General features: G+C 46.4%; 2 protein-coding genes across 3 annotated transcripts; both read left to right on the top strand.

The window, feature by feature from the left end:
- Positions 1-1281: 1281 nt before the first annotated feature.
- Positions 1282-11440, top strand: LOC148049022 (carotenoid-cleaving dioxygenase, mitochondrial-like). Its single transcript, XM_087706504.1, has 12 exons — positions 1282-1737; positions 4404-4605; positions 5053-5264; positions 5675-5790; positions 6211-6313; positions 6859-6990; positions 7722-7879; positions 8263-8430; positions 8656-8793; positions 9931-10113; positions 10232-10345; positions 10579-11440. Exons 1-12 carry the CDS (start codon positions 1653-1655, stop codon positions 10705-10707), a joined length of 1740 nt encoding a protein of 579 aa, XP_087562630.1. The 5' UTR covers positions 1282-1652; the 3' UTR covers positions 10708-11440.
- A 2545-nt stretch (positions 11441-13985) lies between these two features.
- On the top strand, positions 13986-21423 carry PTS (6-pyruvoyltetrahydropterin synthase). 2 transcript variants are annotated; one of them, XR_015695580.1, is made up of 7 exons: positions 13986-14094; positions 15515-15594; positions 16776-16798; positions 17918-17974; positions 19069-19139; positions 20059-20306; positions 21190-21423. XR_015695580.1 is itself a non-coding variant. In XM_087706505.1 (6 exons), exons 1-6 carry the CDS (start codon positions 14030-14032, stop codon positions 20198-20200), a joined length of 438 nt encoding a protein of 145 aa, XP_087562631.1. In that variant the 5' UTR covers positions 13986-14029; the 3' UTR covers positions 20201-20737. The 2 variants fall into 2 exon arrangements, 1 of the variants encoding a protein (XP_087562631.1); XM_087706505.1 differs by lacking the exon at positions 21190-21423 and having other exon boundaries at positions 20059-20737.
- Positions 21424-22625: the final 1202 nt, after the last annotated feature.

Genomic DNA, 22625 nt, shown 5'->3' with positions numbered 1-22625 from the left:
TTCGTGAGAAGCTCAAGGAGGGGACAAAGAGCACTCAAACCTTGCCAAGTTTACGGATTGTGAACTTCAAGTCCCAGAATTCCTCAGCTAGCATGGGAATTGAAGCCTATAAGTTGAAGAGACCCCTGATCTATGGGGCATTTTGGAAGCTTTCCAGTCAGGTGGGGCAGCAGGCTCCAGTTCCAAGGGGGAGCTTCCCAGGGGTCTCCCAAAAACAAGGGAATAATGCAGTTCACCAGCAGATGCCTTTGTGATTCATGAGGCATTTGAGATGTCCAGGCAGGAGACCGAAGGGGGGAGATCACAAGACACCAGAATTCCAGATGCCCACGAAGGAGGTCAGGAATTGTATTTCATAAAGCAGGAGCAGAACCAACTGGTGTTAATTACAGCTGCCACGTTTTCATTTAAATATAAATGATAGGGAGATCTGTTGAACTGCCTAGAGCAGCGTTTCTCAACCGTGGCAACTTGAAGATGTCCGGACTTCAACTCCCAGAATTCCCCAGCCAGCATTTGCACCTGTTGTTAACCATAACCAAGTTTGTTCACTGTCCACTTTATCTTTTATTTTTTCCAGAAATTGGCCACGCAGTACTTTGTTCTGCCAACTCTCCATTCTTGATTTTATCACATGTTTTCTGTATTCTTGTTTCGTCTGTTGGGCCTTCAGTAGATTTTTGTTCTTTATTTCGATTAATAGATATACTTGACTTTCTTTTAAATAATCAGCCAGTGCATGTTTTTCTTCTTCAACTGTTTGCTTCACTTGTAAAGTTGTTGTTGTTGTTGTTGTTGTTGTTATTATTATTATTATTATTATTATTATTATTATTTTTAATGGGAGAAGGGATATTTCATCATGGTAGTGATCCAAAAAGCAGTATTGAACAATGCTGGTTTAATTTTTAATTTGATTGTCAGCCTTGGCAGAGACTTACCATTTGAACTCCTTGTGTATTTGGATCTCCAAACCAAAATATTTCTAAAAATTGTTGCATTTTCTTCTAAAGGCTGAAAGCTTACTCTGTTTTTATGACATTGGCACTTTATGCGGCAATAGTGGGCAGACAGAATTCCACTCCCAAAAATTTCGGCTTGCCTGGAGGAATGTGTTGCCCACTTCAGAAGCAAACGACTGTAAAAAGGGTTTTGATTTCCCTGGGAGGAAAGACAGAAGTTTACGATAGTAGACAAAAATACACAGCAGGTGGCTGGCCTTTTTCAGGAACTGTCACCCACCAACTGAACTGGTTTCCCTGTGGTTTTGTTCAAAAAGGACATCAAAGTGCCATCTAGGTGACCCTGGACACACCCAGCCTGCATGGTTAATAATTGCCTGTGATATAGTCATTCAATAGATCAATGATAAACTATGAAGCAAACAGAGACAATGTCTTAATCATGTGAGGTCTTGCAATTTAGGTCTGGTACTGTATAATTCTGTTTCTCCTCCCCCGACAAGTGATTTGTCCAAACTTGGCACGAGAGGTCCTCCTGTTTCTGCCAATTTAATGCCTATCCTTGTTCAGTCCTGAAATGGGGAGGCAGCCTGTTATTGTGAAACCTTGTGCTAAGCCAACAAATACTCCATCGCTGCCCTGCGCCTCTATTTGCGGCTTGCTATTTTCTCCCAGCTCAGCATCGTGAAAATGCTTTTTCTCCTCGGTTCTTTCACCCGCTTCCTGCTTCAGAAGGCGATTCTCGCTCTTGCGTCTTTGCTGCAATATATCCCAGGTAAGATCATTTTTTCTTCCCATTTCCTGCTAATGGCAGTTTTGAAGAAAAAAAAAAAAGCTTCGAGCCATGTAAATCCCAGAGAGCCACAGAGATCTCATTGGGGTTGGCACCAGTTAGGGGGCAGATCCTGATGATTACAAGCAATAGACGGATTGTGTTTGAATTGTGATGATTCATGCAATCTTTTAGGAACAACGTGCAAATAATCAACATGCCTTCCGTTTGCCTGGGTTTTTTTATTTTCATTTTTCCAATTGATCTGACAGTCTTGGAATTATTTTTTTCAGGATCAGCCAAGAAAGAAGGGTGTAAACCAGGAATGTTGTCCCCACAGCCAGATTGTTATGCAAGAACGATAGATTTTGTACAGAGGAAATTGTCCAAAGTATAAAGCGATCTGATGAATATTTTATCTGCTTTTCCCAGTAGACAAATATGAGCCTATTGGCCAATCTGTCTGGATGGAGCCAAGAGTGTCTATAAATTTCCAATTGGAATTGGCCCAAGAAAGTTTGAGAAGGTTCCTAGGTTGTCCCAATATTGAAGGTCCCCAGCAGAGGTGACATTCAGCAGGTTCTGACCAGTTCTGAAGAACCGATAGCGGAAATTTTGAGTAGTTCGGAGAACCGGTAAATACCACCTCTGGCTGGCCCCGCCCCCATCTATTCTCTGCCTCCCGAGTCCCAGCTGATCGGGAGGGAATGGGGATTTTGCAGTATCCTTCCCCATCCATACCCACAGAACCTATAGTAAAAAAATTAGAATCCCACTACTGGTCCCCAGTTATGAAAGTCAGCCAAGTAGACTTCAATTAGAAAATGCACAGAAACTCCGTGTGGACAAGATCTTTAGCAGGCAGTCCTCGACTTACGCCCACAATTTGAGCCCAAAATTTTTGTTGCTAAGCAAGATAGTTGCTAAGTGAGTTTTTATTACCTTCCTTGCCACAGTTGTTAAGTGAATCATCACAGTTGTTAAATTGGTAACGTGATTATTAAGTGAATCTGGCTTCCCCTTGACTTGTCTTGTCAGAAGGTCACCAAAGGGGATCACAGGAACCCAGGACACTGCAACCGTCATAAATAGGAGTCATTTGCCAAGTGCTTGAATTTTGATTACCTGATCCTTGCTGCATAAGTGTGACAAATCCAAGAAGTCCCTTTTTTCAATTGTGTTGTAATTCCGAACAGTCACTAAATGAACTGTTGTAAGTGGAAGACAACCTGCACTGCCATCTAGAAATGACAGAGGAGGCAACACTTGGCAGGCATTGGGAATTATCACCCACAGTTTGGAGAACGTATCCCTTTTAGGGGTTCAGAGCTAGAGTGACCCAACAGTTTCCTCCACCTTTCTTTCTAAGAGTCAGTTGCATCAGACCAGAGAGGAAGGAGGGGGCAGAACTATTAATGAGGGTTCATCAGGGGTTTGGCTGAAACAGAGAGAGCTCTGAAGTAGTCATAAAACAGGGCTCTTGTGGGCCAGGGCAGGTTGTAGCCCTGTGTACTGACTTAACCTATTTCAATGTGTGAGAGCTTAGCTATATTATTATTATTGTCATTATTATTTTTAATGGGAGAAGGGATATTTCATCATGGTAGTGATCCAAAAAGCAGTATTGAACAATGCTGGTTTAATTTTTAATTTGATTGTCAGCCTTGGCAGAGACTTACCATTTGAACTCCTTGTGTATTTGGATCTCCAAACCAAAATATTTCTAAAAATTGTTGCATTTTCTTCTAAAGGCTGAAAGCTTACTCTGTTTTTATGACATTGGCACTTTATGGGGCAATAATGGGCAGACAGAATTCCACTCCCAAAAATTTCAGCTATTAAATCAATATCTGGACACATCAATTCAGATTCAATTAAGATCTTCCTGTGTAGAAATGAAAAAGAGCTGGGCTATTGGGATCGGATCAAATTAACTTTCCAAAAGTCATTTGCTAATTTCTTCTCTCTTTTCCCTCCTGTTTCTTTTTGCAACTTTCGGTTCCCTCCTAGACATAATAAATGAATTCTGGTTGAGTTGGTGACACTCATTCTGAAAGGCAGAGACCAGCCTTGGACATCTGTCTTTCTTCTCTGGTGAACCCCCTATTTAAAAAAGAGAAAGACCACGAACCCCTTCTTGGACCCACAAGGACAGGAAGGGATTTCTTATGGCGGGTGGGTTGCAATAGGGCGGTAGACAGAAGCCCTCATGGGGAGATGATGGAACATAATGTACCACTTCCAGTACATGCATGTGTGTTTTCTAATCCATTACCGGGTACTCAATGCATAATCTCAAATCAGCATTGCAAAGACATGCACTGTCCTGTTTCCTTTCAGCTTTCCTCTTGTATTGTGGCATGCTTCAATTAATACGTAAGAAGTGTAATTTTCTGATTTTGAAGCATCATTGCTTCCCCCCCCCCCCAATTGTGATAGAGTTGAGCCCAAATCTGTTCATCAGGGCATGTTCAACCTGCAAAATGAGAATTTTGAAAATATTTCAGGAAAATTTATCTCAAAAACCTTCATAAGAAGCATCCTTCTTTCCTCAGCCAATTCCTAAATGTGAAGTTGACTTCTGTGCATAATATGAAGCGGTAATTTTAGGATTGCAACCAGGGTGGTAACCCCTTCCTCTCTATTAATTGTTTGGTTTGTCTTTGCAGGGATAAAAAATTTGGTATCCAAGCCGAAAGCGTCGATTACTTATAGCCAGAAGAAGGGCTTAGAATGCATCTCGCCATTATTCTCCACCGTACAAGAAACACCTCAAGCAATCCCAGTAAAACTCCAAGGGCAGATTCCCAAATGGTTGAAAGGAAAGCTGCTGAGGAATGGGCCAGGAAAATTCGAATTTGGACCAGATAAGTACGCCTATTTCAATTGCTATGGATGTTGCTCTCTGCTCCGCTAAGTATTAAAAAGCCAGTAGATAATTTTATTCTGGTCTGCAGCCTTGATCACCTTTCTCCATTCATGTTCTTCAGTAATTCTACCAATCAATTGTGTCTTGGGAAGAAAGAATCTTTGAGTACATATTTTGGTGAATAATGACAACAAAGGATGTGGAGAAAACTGATCGTAATAAATTTGGGGCGGGATGGTCTTTAAAAAGACTTTTTTTAACAATTCAAAAATAATACCTTTGCAAGAATTACAGTCTTTCAAATGGGAGCCACACTTTGTGTGCACTTGTATACTGAAAGGGACATTTTTTGTCATCTAATAAACAGAGTGGATGGTTGGAACAGGTAGGGTAAGCTTTGCACATGGCTTTCTCCTCTTTTAATCTGGATTTGTCTTCTCCAAATGAAGGTACAACCACTGGTTTGATGGCATGGCACTCATGCATAAGTTTGAAATTGGGGATGGGGTGGTGAAATACAGCAGCAAGTTTCTACGGAGTGATAGTTACTTGACCAACAGCAAGAACAATCGAATCATGATCTCTGAATTTGGCACCTTGGCTATGCCAGATCCTTGCAAGAATATTTTTGAGCGCTTCATGTCAAAGTTTGACTTGTCAAGTAAGTATCAGTTTTGGATCAGCTTCACTTATATTCTGCATATGAAGTTAGTGCTTTCCATTAGGGAAATGCTGAAAGACACTCCATCGTTATGTTTTTTTGTAAGAAGTGGGGAGAGGGGAGAGTGGGAAAACCTCTGGACAAAGTTGGAGGTGATACTCATTTTGTCTTCCGAGTCTGTCCCTGGCAATTTCACAGAAATTGGCTTTAAGAGAAGGAGTGGCAGAACAGACTAAGTCCACTTGTGACTATGTAGAGGTTGTAGGCTGATTCCTCTTTTGACTCTGCCCCCAATTCTGCCACTCCTTCTCCTACACTTTCAGTCTTTTCATCCTGGAAACTTGGTGACAATGGAAATGTTTTCTGTACTGAATTTATGACACTACAATGAGGTGAATTTTATACTGCAGAACAGACAGACAACTGTCTTGTGAATTTTGCGGTCATCAAAGGTGACTATTTTGTCAGCACGGAGACCAGTCAAATGCACAAGGTGGATCTGGACACACTTGAATCAAAGGAGAAGGTAAAGAAATGGAGCAGACTACCTGGAATTGGGTTAGCTTACTACCTAAATCTGGATTGACAGGCAGTTTTCCAGGAGCTCTGGAAATGCTGCAGATTCAATTTGAATCTCCCTCAAATGTTCCAATGTTCTCTCCAGGTTCAGGAGTAGATACGCCTTTGTGGAACAGTTGCTGAGAAACCTAAGTGGGAGAGAGTAGTTGCCCTCATTCTACTAGTCATGGCCATCCCACAAAACAGCTTTTAGGCTCAGAAAGAGGATCATAATGTTTCACAATGAGTTGTTGAGATCAGCTTTCCCTACCCTGGTCCTGATGCGATGATGACCATCTCTCAGCTGATGTGGGAATTCTGAGGGCCTCAGTTCCATCTGGAAGGTGTCAAATTCAGGTAAGATGACCTGCCATCTTTGTCCTTGCAGGTGAACTGGAATAAGTATGTTGCAGTGAATGGAGCCACAGCCCACCCACACTATGATCCAGATGGAACAGTCTACAACATGGGCAGCTCTTATGGGATGCATGGTAAGCCCAGATTCTCAGAGACAAACAGAAGTATCTGACTAGCATTTTAATGTCTGGAATTAGATACTAACCTCAGGATATGGTTTTGACTTCATTGGCGAGTACTGCCTCCCTTTCTACCAACCCAGGCCCTTCTTGGCTTTTCACACCAAACTGACAGTCTTCAGACACATCAAAAAACCTCAGTCAATTCAAAGATTATGTAAGTATTTTTCCAATGAGTAGACACATAGGTTTTGATTCAGATTCTATAGCCCTTTTAATTGGATCAGAGGACCTAGAAAATGTGAAGCTGCACCCGAGGTATCATTTGTCTTAATTTTACGTGGAGTGAAGATGAAGTGGCTGTGGATTTCTCTTACAATGCATCGTCTCGGTGACCAAACCTTTGATGGGTGCTGCCCATACCTCAATTCCAAATTCAGTTATTCTTCTAGGAAGCATTGTTTACAGCATACCAGCTCTGCTGAACTCAGTCCCCCAATCCATCTGCAGCTGAATAGCCAGAGTCGCACTTCCAAAGAGCTGGTTTTTCTTTCTTACAGGCTCCAACTATAACATCATCCGTGTTCCTCCTCAGAAGTCTCAGCCTAGTGACTCCAGCCTGCAAGGCGCAGAGGTCTTGTGCACCATTCAACCCGAGGACAGAATGAAGTCAGCCTATTATCACAGTTTTGGTGAGAGGACCTTCCTTCTTTTAAGTAGGCCATCGCCATCTTTACTGGAAATGCCAGAAAAAGGCAGCTGGAGTTGCAAAAGTGAAATATGGAAAGTGGGCCGATAATTTGGAATGCCACTGAAGTGATCTATCACGCTGCCGGAATAAAATCAAGTAGAATAGGAAATGTAATAGGAAAGATTAAATTAATGAAATTCATTGCTCCAAGCCATGAATGATCCACCAGAGCAGTTCATATAAAACAATGTAACATCTTTTGTTAGCTGGTGGCCATAATAAATTGAAATTGAAATCATGCCCTGAGAGATGGTTTAAAAACAATGTCAGTATAACTATGAAGCTGAACAAAAATTGTTGACTCCTGGCTATACCCCAGTCGCTGGCCTTCCATTGGAAGTTGGAAGGGTTTTTTTTTTGCGTAAATGAAGTCTGGCAATTCCTTTTTTAAAAAATTGTTGATTAAAAAAAGCATGGCAATTCCTAAGTAGGTGATGTAGCAGCACCCTAAGGCATTAACATTTGATTCACAGAATGTTAAATTGGATAATTTGAAATTACTGGCCGTTATGGTGAATAACCTGAAATTGTTTTGGCAATAAAGGATGAAGCCAGCAGGTAGAAAGATAAGGCAACCTCGTTGTTGGAAAAGTCCCCGTAATTAGATGGAAGAATCGGAATCAGCTCTTCATGAAAAGAAGTGTCCCAACCCTTTTCTTCTTCTGTTTCTAGGAATGAGTGAAAACTACCTGATTTTTATTGAGCAGCCTTTACTTATAAAGTGGTGGGAGATGATTACATCCAATTCTGGGAAATTCGTTCTGGATGCACTGAGTTGGGAGCCTCAGCTAAACTCCCGCTTTCATGTTGTGAACAAGCACACGGGGCAGGTGCGTCACCTGTTTGGCTGGACCTGATGACTTCCTGATACGTCTTCTCCGGAGTCTGCAGGGCCGGGCAAAAAAGACTGTTGCTCTTCTCTTCCTGGGTATCAATGAACAAAGTTTTCCCCAGATTATTTTGGGATGGGAGCTCCCAGATGCCTCTGTGCTATTGGCCAGAGTGGCTGAGATTGGTGGGTGAATTGAGGTCCTGAGATCTTTGGAGAGCATCAGATTTGGAAAGATCACTTCTAAACCTCTTTGCTTTGCCCATATGTTAAAATCCTTTCAAGCATCACACTGATATATAAGTGATTTTGTGCCCAGGACCAATTGTTTGGGTGTCCCTGAAAGGCAGGAATTCACCCCCATGTCTTCCACTCCTGTTGTAGATCTTACCCTTGCAGTATCATAGCAAGGCCTTCAGCTTTTTCCACCAAATCAACGCCTTTGAGGACCAGGGGTGCATCGTCCTGGATCTCTGCTGCTTCGATGATGCGAAAATTTTTGACATTTACCGACTGCAGAACCTCCACAAGGCTGGAGAAGCCCTTGACCAGGTACCGTTGCTCTGCCCTCCACATTGTGGTCACCGAAAGGGAGCTTCATCTCGTAGACCAGCTTGGTATGTCCCCGGGGTGTTGCACAGTGGCGCTCCAGTCCTAGACAAGGGTGGGATTTCAAGGTGAAGTTCTCTTCCTTCTTGGCCCACTCATCCTTGTGGCGTGATCACCGAGTGTGGATCTGTTTCTCTGTGAAATGGCTTTTTTTTTTGGTCTTGGCAGACCTACAACATGCTCTCGAAGCCATTTCCACGGCGTTTTGTTCTTCCCATCACGGTGAGCTCCAAGGCATCTGTGGGGCAGAATGTTAACCCTTTGTCCTACACGTTGGCAGAAGCTGTGAAGGAGGCGGATGGGAAGGTAGGTAATTTGTATCCGTGTAATCTAGAAAGAATGAAAGCATTTGGTTTTTCTTGTCAGCCTTTGGAAATCTCACCATCCTGCAAATAGCAGTTACACTCAGGGGGATCATTTTTTCCCCAAAGACTCACTAAGTTAAACTGTGGAGAACTTGGATTGAAGGTATTGTGAGTTGAAATTTAAACTCATCCAAAGGAGGCTCTTGGGACGTTTAAGAGCCTCCTCGTGCCAAGGTAGAGCTCATTTGATACTCATGAGAAAGTTAAGAACTGTCAGCCGGAATTTGGAAGTCGATCCCTCCCCCCCTCCCTCCTCATGATAAATTTGCTTGCCTCCAAGAGACTCCCCTCCCCCCTTTATCAATTGCTCTTCAACCTGAGATTTTAAGGTTGCTCGGAGGGGTGGTGGTGGGCTAGGTATCTTCATGCAAAAGCAAGACAGCCATCTGGTGTGCTTAGATTGCAGAACTGAGCAGGGGGTTGGATCAAGGGCTTTGCCATCGCCCAGGTTTTGTGCCAGCCCTGCAAGGAACACCCAGAGCTGCAAGGAGGAGGAGGAGGGGGGGCACTTCCTAATTGAAAGAGAGAGAAAAACACACGGCTCTTTGCAAGTTGTTGTTATTCCCAAGGAGGTGGGGATGGAACTGAAAGCCTCAAGGCCATTCATTTATTGGCTGCTCAAGGTTACAACGACATGACCAGTCCTTGCAATTATGACCATTCCAGCAATCCTCACAGTCACGTGACCAAAATTTGGATGCTTTAGGGCAATTGCAACATCTCGGGGTCATGTGATTGCTATTTGTGACCCTCCCAACTAGTTTCCAACAAGCAGTGTCCGTATGGAAAGCAGGGCTTACTTAACCATGTGATTCACTTAACAACTGTAGTTATTTGCTTAAGAACAGGGGCCAGAAAAGGTCGTAATATTGGGTATGACTTAGTTAACAACCGCCTTGCTTAGCGATGGGAATTCTGGTTGTAAGTTGATGACTACCTGCACTCTTCAAGTGGAAGGGTCCAAAAACATAAAGCATTGGGTGCCAGGAAAGCCTCCTGGAGAAGCTCAGAAACCATCTCCAAATAATAGATGGATAAAGATTCTACGATGTAATTGATTCCGCGCTGACTCTTCTAGGTCTGGTGCACACCTGAAAGTCTACACAAGGAGGACCTCAAAGAAGCAGGAGGAGTGGAAATGCCTCACATCAACTATGCACATTACTCTGGGAAAAAATATCGTTATTTCTACGGCTGCGGCTTCGGTCATGTCGTTGGAGACTCCTTGATCAAGGTTGATACAGAAACCAAGGAGATGAAGGTGAGGAGACAGGGACCAACGATGTTCTTCTGTTGTTACGGGTGTGGTGGGGATGGAGTTCCACCTCGAAAGCTCCTGAGAAAAATAACCCTTCTGTGACCTTTGCTTTGCCCACTAGATTTGGCGTGAGAAAGGGATGTATCCTTCTGAGCCCATATTTGTGCCAGAACCTGAGTCTTCAGGGGCAGAAGACAAGGGAGTGATCCTCTCAGTGGTGCTCACCCCCAAGCAGGTAATTTAGGCTTCCTGGCAGAGGCCAAGGTCTACTCTTTGAATTTCTCCTGTCTTCTAGGGAACGCTGCAGGGCATCCGGGGGTTTCAAATGCTGGGACTTTTTGGAGCTCCTCTGTGTCTTTATGGTTTACTTTCCTTCTCTAAGACCCCTAGAGGAGCAGAGGAAACAAGATGCTTTGCATGGGGAGGCAGCACTGAGGAACTGTTATCACATACCCCTCTTTATTTCAGAATGAAGGCAGCTTCCTTCTTGTTCTGGATGCGGAGAATTTCACTGAACTGGGCCGCACCGAAATCCCCGTCAAGATCCCCTGTGGCTTCCATGGGAGCTTTGTCCCCAACAAAAATGCCACCTGTTGAGACAACAGAGATTCGGGGATCTCCTCCATGATGTCCAAAACAAATGACTTCCTCTAGAGGTGCCTTAATTTCCTAGGCTACCCTATCGGGCTCTGCTTTGATTCACAGAGAGCCATTTTTCTCATCTAAGTCAAGGTTTGTAATTCAAAGCAAGATGTTCATTATTATGATGCATATTGATCAGTGGGAAGCGAGAATCAATCAGATTATAGCTGGAAGGGACCTTGGAGGCCTTCTAGCCCAACCCCCTGTGCAATTTCAGAGAAGTGGCTGTCCAGTCTCTTCCTCAAAACCTCCAGTGATGGAAGCACCCACAACTGCTGAAGGCAAGCTGGTTAATTGTCCTCCCTGTTAGGAAGTTTCTCCTTAATTCCAGGTTGCTTCTCTCCTTGATTAGTTTCCATCCGTGGTTTCTTCTCTTGCCTTCCGGTGCTTATTACCCACATACACGAGCTTTTTTAATTTTAAAAGAGGCTTTGCTAAACATAGTATAGAATACATTCTTAATTTTTCTGTTAATTGGCTTGACGTATGATGGGGATGTAGTCTGGATTCCCAGAAGGGAGAGACAATCCCAGATGGCCAAGAGACGGTAGAGCTTGGAACGTTTGGTGCAGGGTTGAAATGGCTCTTTCCTGACGATTTCCATAATTTATCTGTAGTTATGCAGATTTAGTCTGGCAAGAGTCTGTCTGTTAAGTGAATAACAATAAAAGAAATCTATCCTGAGTAACTCCACGTGCCATTCTTCGTCCTTTTCGCGTCACTATCATGCAAAGTTCAAACCTGACTCAGAGCCCTTCAGGTGTACTGTTGAGAAGTCTTGGCAGTCATATCAAAAACATTTTTTTGTACCCAGGGAATCTCGGTCCACTAACCCTTGACTCAATTCAAGCTGTAGCTGACTCACCCTCGAGGTCCCACCTTCTCAAAGTTCTTTGAACTCATTTCTCTGCAAGTGTGGCCGTTCTTCATTTGGGGAGAATTCCCACCCCCCTTTCTCAATCTCCACTCTTGGGCTGGGCATCTAAGGGGCAGAGAGCCCCCTTCACGTGTCAAGGCTTCCCTGGGTCTGCCCACTACAGATAGGCAGACTTCTGATGTAGGTTACAAAGAACTTGAACTTAATCCCAACCAATGATACCTATTCCTCCCCCCCCCAGATGTCACAAATAAGCACCTTGACTTCATCTTCTCCCTTAGCTGCCCAAGCTTTTGAGATGTGCCAAAACAGCTGCTTATTTTCTTAACCAAGACTGGGCTCAGGATAAGCAAGAGATAGTCCCAGCCACTTTCACAACCCATCCAGAACTACTGATGGCAAAGGCAAGACAGCAAGATGAGAAATTGAAAGGTTGGGAAGTAGTTGGGATCATTGAGGCTTTCCAACAGCATCAAACCCTCTGGTCAGAAATGGCCTTGAAGAATATAAATGAATCACAACAGGACCATGAGGACACCGGGAAGTTCTAAAGATGTTCTGATTGATAATTAAGTTTAATTCCTCGGAACAAGGCCCAATTAAACGCAGTTTGCCCTACAACTCTGTTCCTCCCCCAGCCACTGCGTCCATCCAACGAGGGCTTGGAAGGAAACCCTTCAGTGCGGGAAAAACTTCCTCCAGTGCCAAGAATGTGCTGGCACAGGCCAGGAATTCACTCTTAAACTGAGCAGACCTTCAGAGTTTGATACACTCAGGGGCGGAGGGCATTTCCTGGGCCAAGGTCTTCGGAGGCCGACTCTGATTTCGTGAGAAGCTCGAGGAGGGGACAAAGAGCACTCAAACCTTGCCAAGTTTACGGATTGTGAACTTCAAGTCCCAGAATTCCTCAGCTAGCATGGGAATTGAAGCCTATAAGTTGAAGAGACCCCTGATCTATGGGGCATTTTGGAAGCTTTCCAGTCAGGTGGGGCAGCAGGCTCCAGTTCCAAGGGGGAGCTTCCCAGGGGTCTCCCAAAAACAAGGGAATAATGCAGTTCACCAGCAGATGCCTTTGTGATTCATGAGGCATTTGAGATGTCCAGGCAGGAGACTGAAGGGGGGAGATGACAAGACACCAGAATTCCAGACGCCCACGAAGGAGGTCAGGAATTGTATTTTATAAAGCAGGAGCAGAACCAACTGGTGTTAATTACAGCTGCCACATTTTCATTTAAATATAAGCGAAGACTTCCTGATAGGGAGATCTGTTGGAACTGCCTAGAGCAGTGTTTCTCAACCTTGTCAACTTGAAGATGTCCGGACTTCAACTCCCAGAATTCCCCAGCCAGCATTCGCTGGCTGGGGAATTCTGGGAGTTGAAGTCCAGACATCTTCAAGTTGACAAGGTTGAGAAACACTGGCCTAGAGTAATATTTCTCCCTGTAGGCAAGCTGAAGATAGGTTGCCTGGATCCTGGAATTCTGGGCGGCTCCCAATCGAAAGTTAACACAGCACACAAAACTCTTATTAAAAACGATTTGATAACCCGCTAACCACATTAAAATAACAGGTCAAATGTGCCAGGGCAATCTCATGCAGTGCCGTGTTTACGTTTAAACTAATGGTAGAGGAGGGAATTCCCGAGGAAGCAAAGAGGAGCCCTTCCGGGGGAGGAAGATGCCAAGGAGGGAAAGGGGAAGGTCAAAAGCAGTGGTGGGATTCACAATTTTTTTTATTACCGGTTCTGTGGGCGTGGCTTGGTGGGCGTGGCAGGGGAAAGGATGCTGCAAAATCCCCATTTCCTCCCAAACAGCTGGGACTCAGGAGCCAGAGGTGGTATTTGCCAGTTCTCCCAACTACTCAAAATTTCCGCTACTGGTCAGAACCTGCTGAATATACCACCTCTGCCTATAAACTGATTATGCTCGTGTCAGTTTCAGGCACTGCTTGTTAACTTTGAGTGAGTCTTTGCAGGGAAGCTCAGTTAGAGGCAGTATACTCCAAAGCCCAGACAAGATTTGACTTTAAGGCCAGGGGGCAAAAAAAAAGAGGGCATGTCCTCCTTTGGACGGGACACCTGGTTATTCTAGCCAGCTCAGTCCGGCCCCTTTGGGCAACTGGCCTCTTGCCCAGGGCTGGAGAGGGCCTGCGGGTGGCATGGAAGCTCGCTGCCAACTCCCCAGGGACGGAGCAGCCATGCCAGCTGCAGGGCCAACTTCTGCACCGGCTTCCCCCCTCCCCTCCCCTCCCCTCCCCTGCAGGCTCGTGCCAGCGCCCAGGCACTCCCCCGCCACGTGCTCGGGCCCCGCCTCCTTTTCCCCCAAGCCCGGGCAGAGGGGCGGGGCCGGAGCTCCCTCCCCGCGCACGCGCACGAGAGAGAGGGAGAGGGGAGCCGTTGCCATGGCGCCGCCGCGGGCCCGGGTCTCGCGCTGCGCGGCTTTCAGCGCTTCCCACCGGCTGCACAGGTGACGGCGGTGGTGGGGGGGCGTTTTGGTGGGAGGGGGGGGTGGGCGAGAGAGGAGGAAGAAAGGGCTCCTGAGCGCTTGCAGAGCGCCGGAGGGGAAAGGGCGCCTCCCGGGGCTGCCTCTGGGGTGTGTTTGTGGGTGGGTGGGTGGGCGCAGGGGGCTAAGCGGGCTGCATGGAGCTTTCCCCCCCCTCCCCAAGGTGTGGCTGTTCGTATGCATGCTTTTAAAGAATGGGGAGCCCCCCCGCCCTCCTTCCCCCAGGCGGCTCAGCCTCTGAAAACCCTTAAAGGCAGCCCTGCCCACTAGGCGCCCCGACCCCATGCTTGCCCCCCTTCCCCCCCCCAACCCCAGGCTGTCCCAGCCCCCATGCTCGGAGGAAGACGGTGCTGCCCCTGTCCAGGTTTCTTTATGCAATCTGAAGGGACCTTGGAGGTCATCTAGTCTGGCCTCCCCGCCAGGGCAGGATCCCTCTGAGCATTCCAGGTCAATGGCTGGGCCACCTGGGCTTCCACCCCCCTCCCCTCTGCCCCTCTCCCCTCCCCACCAGCAGTCTCCCCCCCCATCCCCCCCAAAGAGGCAGGGTGGCCCCCTCCTTCGTAGGTCTCCAGGTTGGGAAATCCCTCCTTCTCCGGCCGTGGGATCTCCCAGGACAAAGCTTCCTCATGCAGGGATCTGGTCCTCCCTTCAGACCCTCTGGAAAGCCAGCCCCAGCTGCCTCTTCGCCCCTCTGGCTTGTTTTGGACCCCTCTGTTGGGCCTCTGGGTTGGGGGGGGGGTCCCAGCTGATGAAACCCATCTGGTCCGATGAAGCTCAGTCGTTCCGGCGGATGAAGTCCGGCCAGGGACTCTGTGTCCACCTTTCAAGGCGATTCACACAATTAATAGCAATAGCAATTAGACTTATATACCGCTTCATAGGGCTTTCAGCCCTCTCTAAGCAGTTTACAGAGTCAGCATGTTTAAGAGCCAAGGTGGCGCAGTGGTTAAATGCAGCACTGCAGGCTACTGCTAGATCAGCAGTTCAGCGGTTCAAATCTCACCGGCTCAGGGTTGACTCAGCCTTCCATCCTTCTGAGGTGGGTAAAATGAGGACCCAGATTGTTGGGGGCAATATGCTGACTCTCTGTGAACCGCTTAGAGAGGCCTGAAAGGTCTATGAAGCGGTATATAAGTCTATTGCTATAGCATATCGCCCCCAACAACAATCTGGGTCCTCATTTTACCCATCTCGGAAGGATGGAAGGCTGAGTCAACCCTGAGCCGGTGAGATTTGAACCGCCGAACTGCAGAACTGCAGTCAGCTGAAGTAGCCTGTAGTGCTGCATTTAACCACTGCACCACCTCGGCTCACAATTGCACCAGACGTGACCACTAACACTGCCTTTATTGTTAAGACCACAATCCTTCCGTCTTCTCTGCAGCCCGTCGTTGAGCGATGAAGAAAACCGGAAACTTTTTGGGAAATGTAACAACCCCAACGGCCACGGCCACAACTACAAAGGTGAGAAGTGGGGATGGCCTCCATCTCTGAAACCAAGAGAAACTGGGAAAAGGGTGTGTGTGTGGAATCTGATGCCCCATCATCCACAGAGCGATGAGCCTTTGAGATTGAAGCTCACCTCTCGTGGGTCCCTCATCCTATGAAAACCGCAATGTGACTTCACATGTATACTGTTTTTCTCTTAATTTTTCTCTTTAAAAATAGGATAAGCCAAATACATTAACATATAGTGGAAATACACCGAGGGGAGGAGGAGTAGGAAAGAAGAAAGATGGGTAGAGAGGGATGGGAGAGAGGGTGGTGGGGGGGAAGGCGAAAGGGAAGGGGGGGAGCGGATCTGGAGAGAGGAGAGGGGAAGTAGGGTAGAGGGGGATGATGGAGGGAAGATAGAAAGTTGGAGGGTGGGGGAAGAAAGAGGTGTATGGAGAACGAGAAAGAGGTATATTGGGCTTTTATTTTCTGGGGCATTGTCGACAAGAGGAATTGATGCAATTACTGTTTAATACTGTATGGGGTATACATGTGAGTGTATGAAAATAAAATATACTAAAACAATTGATTTAAAAACAAAACAAAACAGAAAACCGCACTCCTGGGACAGATGTGATACGTGCATAAGTGTGCAGTTATTCCTTTTGCACACCTGCTGAAACCCACTAGATTTATACATTGCTCCCAAAACACCATCAGTAATGAACAGCATATGGCAACGTCACTTAGGCGGCCAGAGTTGCCTATGTCCGGTTACTTTTATGAGTCATTTATCCTGTTTTCCACATCCCATGCGCTTTCACTGTTTCGTGTGCTCTATGGGACATCCTGTGGGAGCATTTCTCTGCAATTATTCCCACAATGTGATCACCTTCAATGGAGAAGCCGGATTCATTTTACAGCCGTGCCACTAACTTAACAACTGCGACGATTCACTTAACAACTCTGGCAAGAAGGGGCGTAAAACGAGGCAAAACCCACTTGACTTGCTTAGCAACAGAAATTTTGGGCTCAGCTGTGGTCGTAAGTCGAGGGCTACCTGTATAATGGAAAGCTGGAAGCTTTCTTAAACTCCCGACGGAAGTTATTCGTGTGGTTTGTTGTTAATATATTTGTCTGCTGATTATCTTCCTGTGAAATCAAAACCACAACCTGATAATTTCCTTCTTCTTCCTTTTCATTTCTTCCAGTGGAAGTGACTGTGCAAGGAGAGGTACGTGAAATGTTTTCAGATTTTAAACATTTGTGTTTTCTTTCTGTTCTCCTCCCCCCCCACTAAGTTCATTAAAGATTGTATTATACAAGTGAAATGTATACCACATTTACAGAATAAAGCAATAGCATTTTAATTTTTTAAAATTAAAGTGCAGAAAAAGAAACAAGCAGAAAAACAAAACTGCCCCCTTCACCTCCAGCAAGTATAATTAATAATAACAACACTAGCTTTTCAAATATATTATTATTATTTTATTATTATTTATTATATTTATAGGTTGCCCAATCCCGGAGGACACCAAATATAGCCAAACATCTCTTTATGTTTGGTAGGCTGGAGTACTGCAATGTGCTCTACATGGGGCTGCCCTTGAAGAGTATTCGGCGACTTCAGCTGGTCCAGAATGCGGCCGCGCGAGCGATCGTGGGTGCACCCCGTTTCACCCACGTAACACCTATCCTCCGCGAGCTGCACTGGCTGCCTGTTGATCTCCGGGTGCGCTTCAAGGTGCTACTTGTCACCTACAAAGCCCTGCATGGTATTGGATCTGGGTACTTGAGAGACCGCCTGCTGCCAATTACCTCCACTAGGCCGATACGATCCCATAGATTAGGCCTCCTCCGAATCCCATCCGCCGGCCAGTGTCGACTGCCGACTACCCGGAGGAGAGCCTTCTCTGTGGCTGCTCCGACCCTCTGGAACGAACTCCCCGTGGAGATTCGTACCCTCACCACCCTCCAGACCTTCCGCAAAGCCCTTAAAACCTGGCTGTCCCGACAGGCCTGGGGCTAAAGACTTCAACCCCACTCGAATAGTACGACTGTTGCGCTTTTTAACGATGTATTGTCTTCATGTATGTAACTTGTTTTGTCCTTCCCTCCCCCTGAATTGTGAGCCGCCCTGAGTCCCCTCAGGGAAAAGGGTGGCATACAAATAAAGTATTCTAATTCTAATTCTAATTCTAATTTATTCCATATCTTACTCCAGTTTCTATAAACCCAGCTCTGGAACCTTGTCTTTCTCTGCTAAACAGCAAAAGGGGTTATCACATAAAAATTACAAGTTTTATTTATTACACCCATTCTGAATCTTTCCTTTTTGTATTTTCCTTTCTAGATCAATCCTCTTACAGGGATGGTGATCAACCTGACGGATCTCAAAGCCTACATGGAGGTAAGGAAGCTCTTTTGATCCCAGAGGTTGCCAGCAGAGATGAGCCACATGGGTGGACTTCCTGGGTCTTGACCAGGCAGTTGGGGATCCACTGTGGGAATCAAGGCACACCAGGAAGTGCAGAGTGCAGCTTGACAACTTCAGCTTCTTCATGTGTGTGGGTGGAGGATAAGAAGGGGAAGTCATAACCCTCCAAGGGGAAGTCGTGTCTGACCCATCGTGGCCCCATGGACAACGTTCCTCCAGGCCTTCCTGTCCTCTACCATCCTCTGGAGTCCATTGAAGCTCACACTGGCTGCTTCGGTGACTCCATCCAGCCACCTCATTCTCTGTCATCCCCTTCTTATTTTGCCCTCCATCGTTCCCAGCATGAGGCTCTTCTCCAGGGAGTCCTTCTTCCTTCTCATTAGGTGGCCAAAGTATCTTCTTCAAGATCTGGCCTTCTAAAGAGCAGTCAGGGTGGATCTCCTCTAGGACTGACCGGTTGGATGGCCTTGCAGTCCAAGGGACTCAATGCAGGCGTCTTCTTCTCCAGCACCAGAGTTCAAAGGCCTCCATTCTTTGGCGCTCAGCCTTCCTTATGGTCCAACCTTCACAGCCATCCATTGCAACTGGGGAAACCATAGTTGTGACTAGACACCCTTTTGTTGGCAGGGTGATGCCTCTGTTTTTTAGTATTCTATCTAAATTTGCCATCGCTTTCCTTTCCAGGAGCAAGCGTCTCTTAATTTCTTGGCTGCAGCCCCCATCTGCGGTGATCTTGGAGCCCAGGAAAATAAAATTTGTCCCTACCTCCATTTCTTCCCCATCGATTTGGCAGGAATTGAGACAGCCAGATGGCAGGGGATAGATAGACTGTTTCCTTATCTCCTGAGATCTCACTGATAGGTGGAGAGGGGGGAATTTTTTACCCAAGTAGAAAACACTCAAGAGAAGGCTACAGGTTGATTTCACTTCTCTGTAAAAATGCCAGAGGAGCTCTTGACTCATGCCATCAAATATTTACTTGCCGCGTGAGGTTGGTCTCCCAACGAGTCTGATTAACTTTGGAGTGTCTTTCAAGGAGCTGAACGCCTCACATCTCTGCTTTCTAGGAAGCCATAATGGAACCACTCGATCACAAGAATCTGGATAAAGACGTCCCCTATTTTGCAGAAGTGGTTAGGTAGGTGACTTTATTCCTGGCCTGTTTTCTAATCCTGAACTTGGGGTAAAAGGTAAAGATTCCCCTCACACATATGTGCTAGTCGTTCCTGACTCTAGGGGGCGGTGCTCATCTCTGTTTCAAAGCCGAAGAGCCAGCGCTGTCCAAAGACATCTCCGTGGTCATGTGGCTGGCATGACTAAAGGCTCATGCATCGCTGTTAACCTTCCCACCAAAGTGGTTCCTCTTTTTCTACTTGCATTTTTTACGTGCTTTCGAACTGCTAGGTTGGCAGAAGCTGGGACAAGTCACGGGAGCTCGCTTTGTTACGCAGCACTAGGGATTCGAACCATGAACTGCCGACCTTTCTGATCGACAAGCTCAGCGTTTTAGCCACTGAGCTTCTGCATGCCCAGAACTTGGAGTAGTGAGAGTGCTTTTGAGGGTTTTTCTCCCTCTTACAGGAGTCTGAATTGCCTAAATTAAGACATTTAATTCAGGAGGAAAAGAAAGCTTGTAAAGGATTGCTCTGATTTTTTTTCCCCCCTGGAAAAACTGCCTGCTGGGTAAGGGGGTTTCCCCTGCCAGTGGCAAGGAGGTCTAGAAACTTGGGTTTTCAACAGCAACGTTCTGCACTGTTGGGGAAATCAAGACTTGATTGTGTTTCGCTGGTCCAGGCCATCCCAACCTGGTGGGCTTTAAGGTGTTTGGGAGCTGGGATTTAGAATTCCAGGCCAACACAAACCAGCAAGGAAGGAAGGAAGGAATCCTTCCTTGCTGGTTTGTGTTGGCCTGGAATTGCAGGAATCTGCGGAAGGAAGCACCGTAGCTGCAGAAGGAGGTTTTGTTCCCTCCTCTGGTGTCGCCACTGTGCAAGTGATTAAAAATATCACTAGCAAGGCAGCGTAATTCTCAAGGGTTTTTTTTCCCCTCCCTCCAGTACGACTGAAAATGTGGCTGTGTTCATCTGGGACAATCTCCAGAAGCGCCTTCCTACCGGAGCCCTTCATAAAATCAAAGTATACGAAACGGAGAAGAACGTGGTGGTTTACAAGGGGGAGGGGGCGCTTTCCGAGAAGTGAAGACGCTTGTGGTTGCCTTTGGGCCGTTATTGTCGCCGAACAGCTCTTAACTCAGCCAGTCTGTTGATCGTCCGTCCGTCCACCCATCCAACGCATTGTTAGACTTGTGAGTGTCAATGTTGATCTCTTTGTTAAAAGAATCATAGAATAGAATAGCAGAGTTGGAAGGGACCTTGGAGGTCTTCTAGTCCAAGATGTAGACCCTACATCTGGCGGGCTGGCGACCCCTCGGGGGAGGGCCTTCTCTGTAGCTGCTCCGGCACTATAGAACGATCTACCCGTAGAGATCCGGACCCTTCCCACTCTCTCGGCCTTCTGAAAAGCCACTAAAACCTGGCTGTTCCGGCAGGCCTGGGGCCGTTGAACAAGGTCCAGCCCCACTTAAGACGGATTGTATGAGAGTGTTGTTTTAAAATTGTACTTTTTTCAATTGTATCTTTCTACTTTTAATTTTTACCTTGTTCTTGTAAGCCGCCCAGAGTCCTACGGGATTCGGCGGCATACGAATCTTATTAAATTTCAATTTCAAAATTTCAATTTCAATTACATCTGCCTCTACCTAGGATCAAACCATCCTGATTGAGGCCCTATACCAGTTCAGACAAACGGTTATTCCAACTCATGTGAAGGACTTGATATAGGTGGCGCAGTGGGTAGAGTGCAGTACTGCAGGCCACTTCAGCTGACTGTTATCTGCAGTTCGGCTGTTCAAATCTCACCGGCTCAGGGTTGACTCAGCCTTCCATCCTTCCGAGGTGGGTAAAATGAGGACCCGGATTGTTGTTGGGGGTGATATGCTGACTCTGTAAAGCGCTTAGAGAGGGCTGAAAGCCCTATGAAGCGGTATATAAGTTTAACTGCTATTGCTATTGCTATATATGAAGCAGGTGTTTTATGCAGCTGGGTGATGCCTCTTGCTGTGCAAGCATTCACTTCGACCCGAGTCAAGAAGTGTAGCAATTCTTTCTTCGTTCCTGTTCCTGTTTCAGGAGAAAGTCGCTGCTTTTTCAAATCCTGAGTGTAAATCCCAAGATCCAGGGCTCATTCGACCGCAGGAGGGAGTTTTCCTGGTCCCAAGCAGCATACAGGTAGTCCTCGAATTACGACCACGACGGAGTCCAACATTTCTGTCGTTAAGTGAGTTTTGCCCTGTTTTACAAACCTTTCTTGCCGCAGTTGTTACATTAGTACAGTGTTTCTCAACCTTGGCGACTTTAAGTCCTGTGGACTTCAACTCCCAGCCAGCACAGCTGACTGGGGGATTCTGGGAGTTGAAGTCCACAGGACTTAAAGTCACCAAGGTTGAGAAACACTGCATTAGTAAGATGGTTGTTTAAGTGAATCTTGGTTCCCCGTTGACTTTGCTTGTCGCAAAAAGGGGGTCACGTGACTCCCTGGACACTGCAGCGGTCATAAATATCGCATAAATGAATAGGGTTTTAGGGTTTTATTAACATTTATAGGCCGCCCTTTTCCCTGAGGGGACTCAGGGCGGCTTACATAAAATCAAGGGAGGGATATACAAACAATAGCACAGACAAAACATAGAATAAAAGTAATAAGCAACATTCATTCATCATTCGGGTGGGGGCAATTATCTTTGTCCCCAGGCCTGACGGGCTAGCCAGGTCTTAAGGGCTATGCGGAAGGTCTGGACGGTGGTGAGGGTACGAATCTCCATGGGGAGATCGTTCCAAAGGGTCGGAGCTACTACTGAGAAGGCTCTCCTCCTTGTAGTTGCCAGCCGGCACTGGCTGGCAGATGGAACTCGGAGGAGGCCTAGTCTATGAGATCTAAATATCCGACCCCATGGCTCAGAGGCCAAGCGTCTGGATTTTGATCGCGTGATCGTGGAGATGCCATAAGTGTGAAAAACGGTCGCAACTCACATTTTTGCCAGCGCCGTCGTAACTTTCAACGGTCGCTAAATGGGCTGTTGTAAGTCGAGGACTTCCTGTATTTTCCTTTCTTGACCACCTGTTGTTTTTTTTTTAAATGCTGGAGAGGCGGGAGAATGGATTTACTGTGTAATTAAGCCAAATTGCTCTAATTGAGCTCATTCTCATATTCTTTTATGCAAGTTGCGATGGTTGTTTAGTGGCTAAGTTGTGCTCCGTTCTTGGTGACCTCAAGCACCACAGCACACCGTCCTCCCCCTGCCCCCGTTCTCCACTCTTTCCTGGAATTTGTCTACATTAGCAGTTAGCAATAGCAGTTAGACTTATATACCGCTTCATAGGGCTTTCAGCCCTCTCTAAGCAGTTTACAGAGTCAGCATATCGCCCCCAACAACAATCCGGGTCCTCATTTTACCCACCTCGGAAGGATGGAAGGCTGAGTCAACCTTGAGCCGGTGAGATTTGAACCGCCGAACTGCAGTCAGCTGAAGTAGCCTGCAGTGCTGCATTTAACCACTGCGCCACCT

Source organism: Thamnophis sirtalis, unplaced genomic scaffold (assembly GCF_051295495.1).
Source record: "Thamnophis sirtalis isolate CommonGarterSnake01/CBP01778 unplaced genomic scaffold, rThaSir2_p1.2 scaffold_2, whole genome shotgun sequence".
NCBI classification, from domain to species: Eukaryota; Metazoa; Chordata; class Lepidosauria; order Squamata; family Natricidae; genus Thamnophis; species Thamnophis sirtalis.
Note: the sequence above shows the minus strand (reverse complement) of the source record. Positions and strands in the feature narration are given on the sequence as shown.

What these genes read in the sequence shown, in the direction of transcription:
- LOC148049022 (XM_087706504.1), top strand. Translation starts at nt 1,653, where the DNA reads ATGCTTTTTCTCCTCGGTTCTTTCACCCGCTTCCTGCTTCAGAAGGCG. An exon ending in TTCGAATTTGGACCAGATAA is followed by an intron (nt 4,606 to 5,052) that starts GTACGCCTATTT and finishes CTCCAAATGAAG; the next exon opens with GTACAACCACTGGTTTGATG. An exon ending in TGAAGGAGGCGGATGGGAAG is followed by an intron (nt 8,794 to 9,930) that starts GTAGGTAATTTG and finishes TGACTCTTCTAG; the next exon opens with GTCTGGTGCACACCTGAAAG.
- PTS (XM_087706505.1), top strand. Translation starts at nt 14,030, where the DNA reads ATGGCGCCGCCGCGGGCCCGGGTCTCGCGCTGCGCGGCTTTCAGCGCT. An exon ending in CCACGGCCACAACTACAAAG is followed by an intron (nt 15,595 to 16,775) that starts GTGAGAAGTGGG and finishes CATTTCTTCCAG; the next exon opens with TGGAAGTGACTGTGCAAGGA. An exon ending in AAGTGACTGTGCAAGGAGAG is followed by an intron (nt 16,799 to 17,917) that starts GTACGTGAAATG and finishes TTTCCTTTCTAG; the next exon opens with ATCAATCCTCTTACAGGGAT.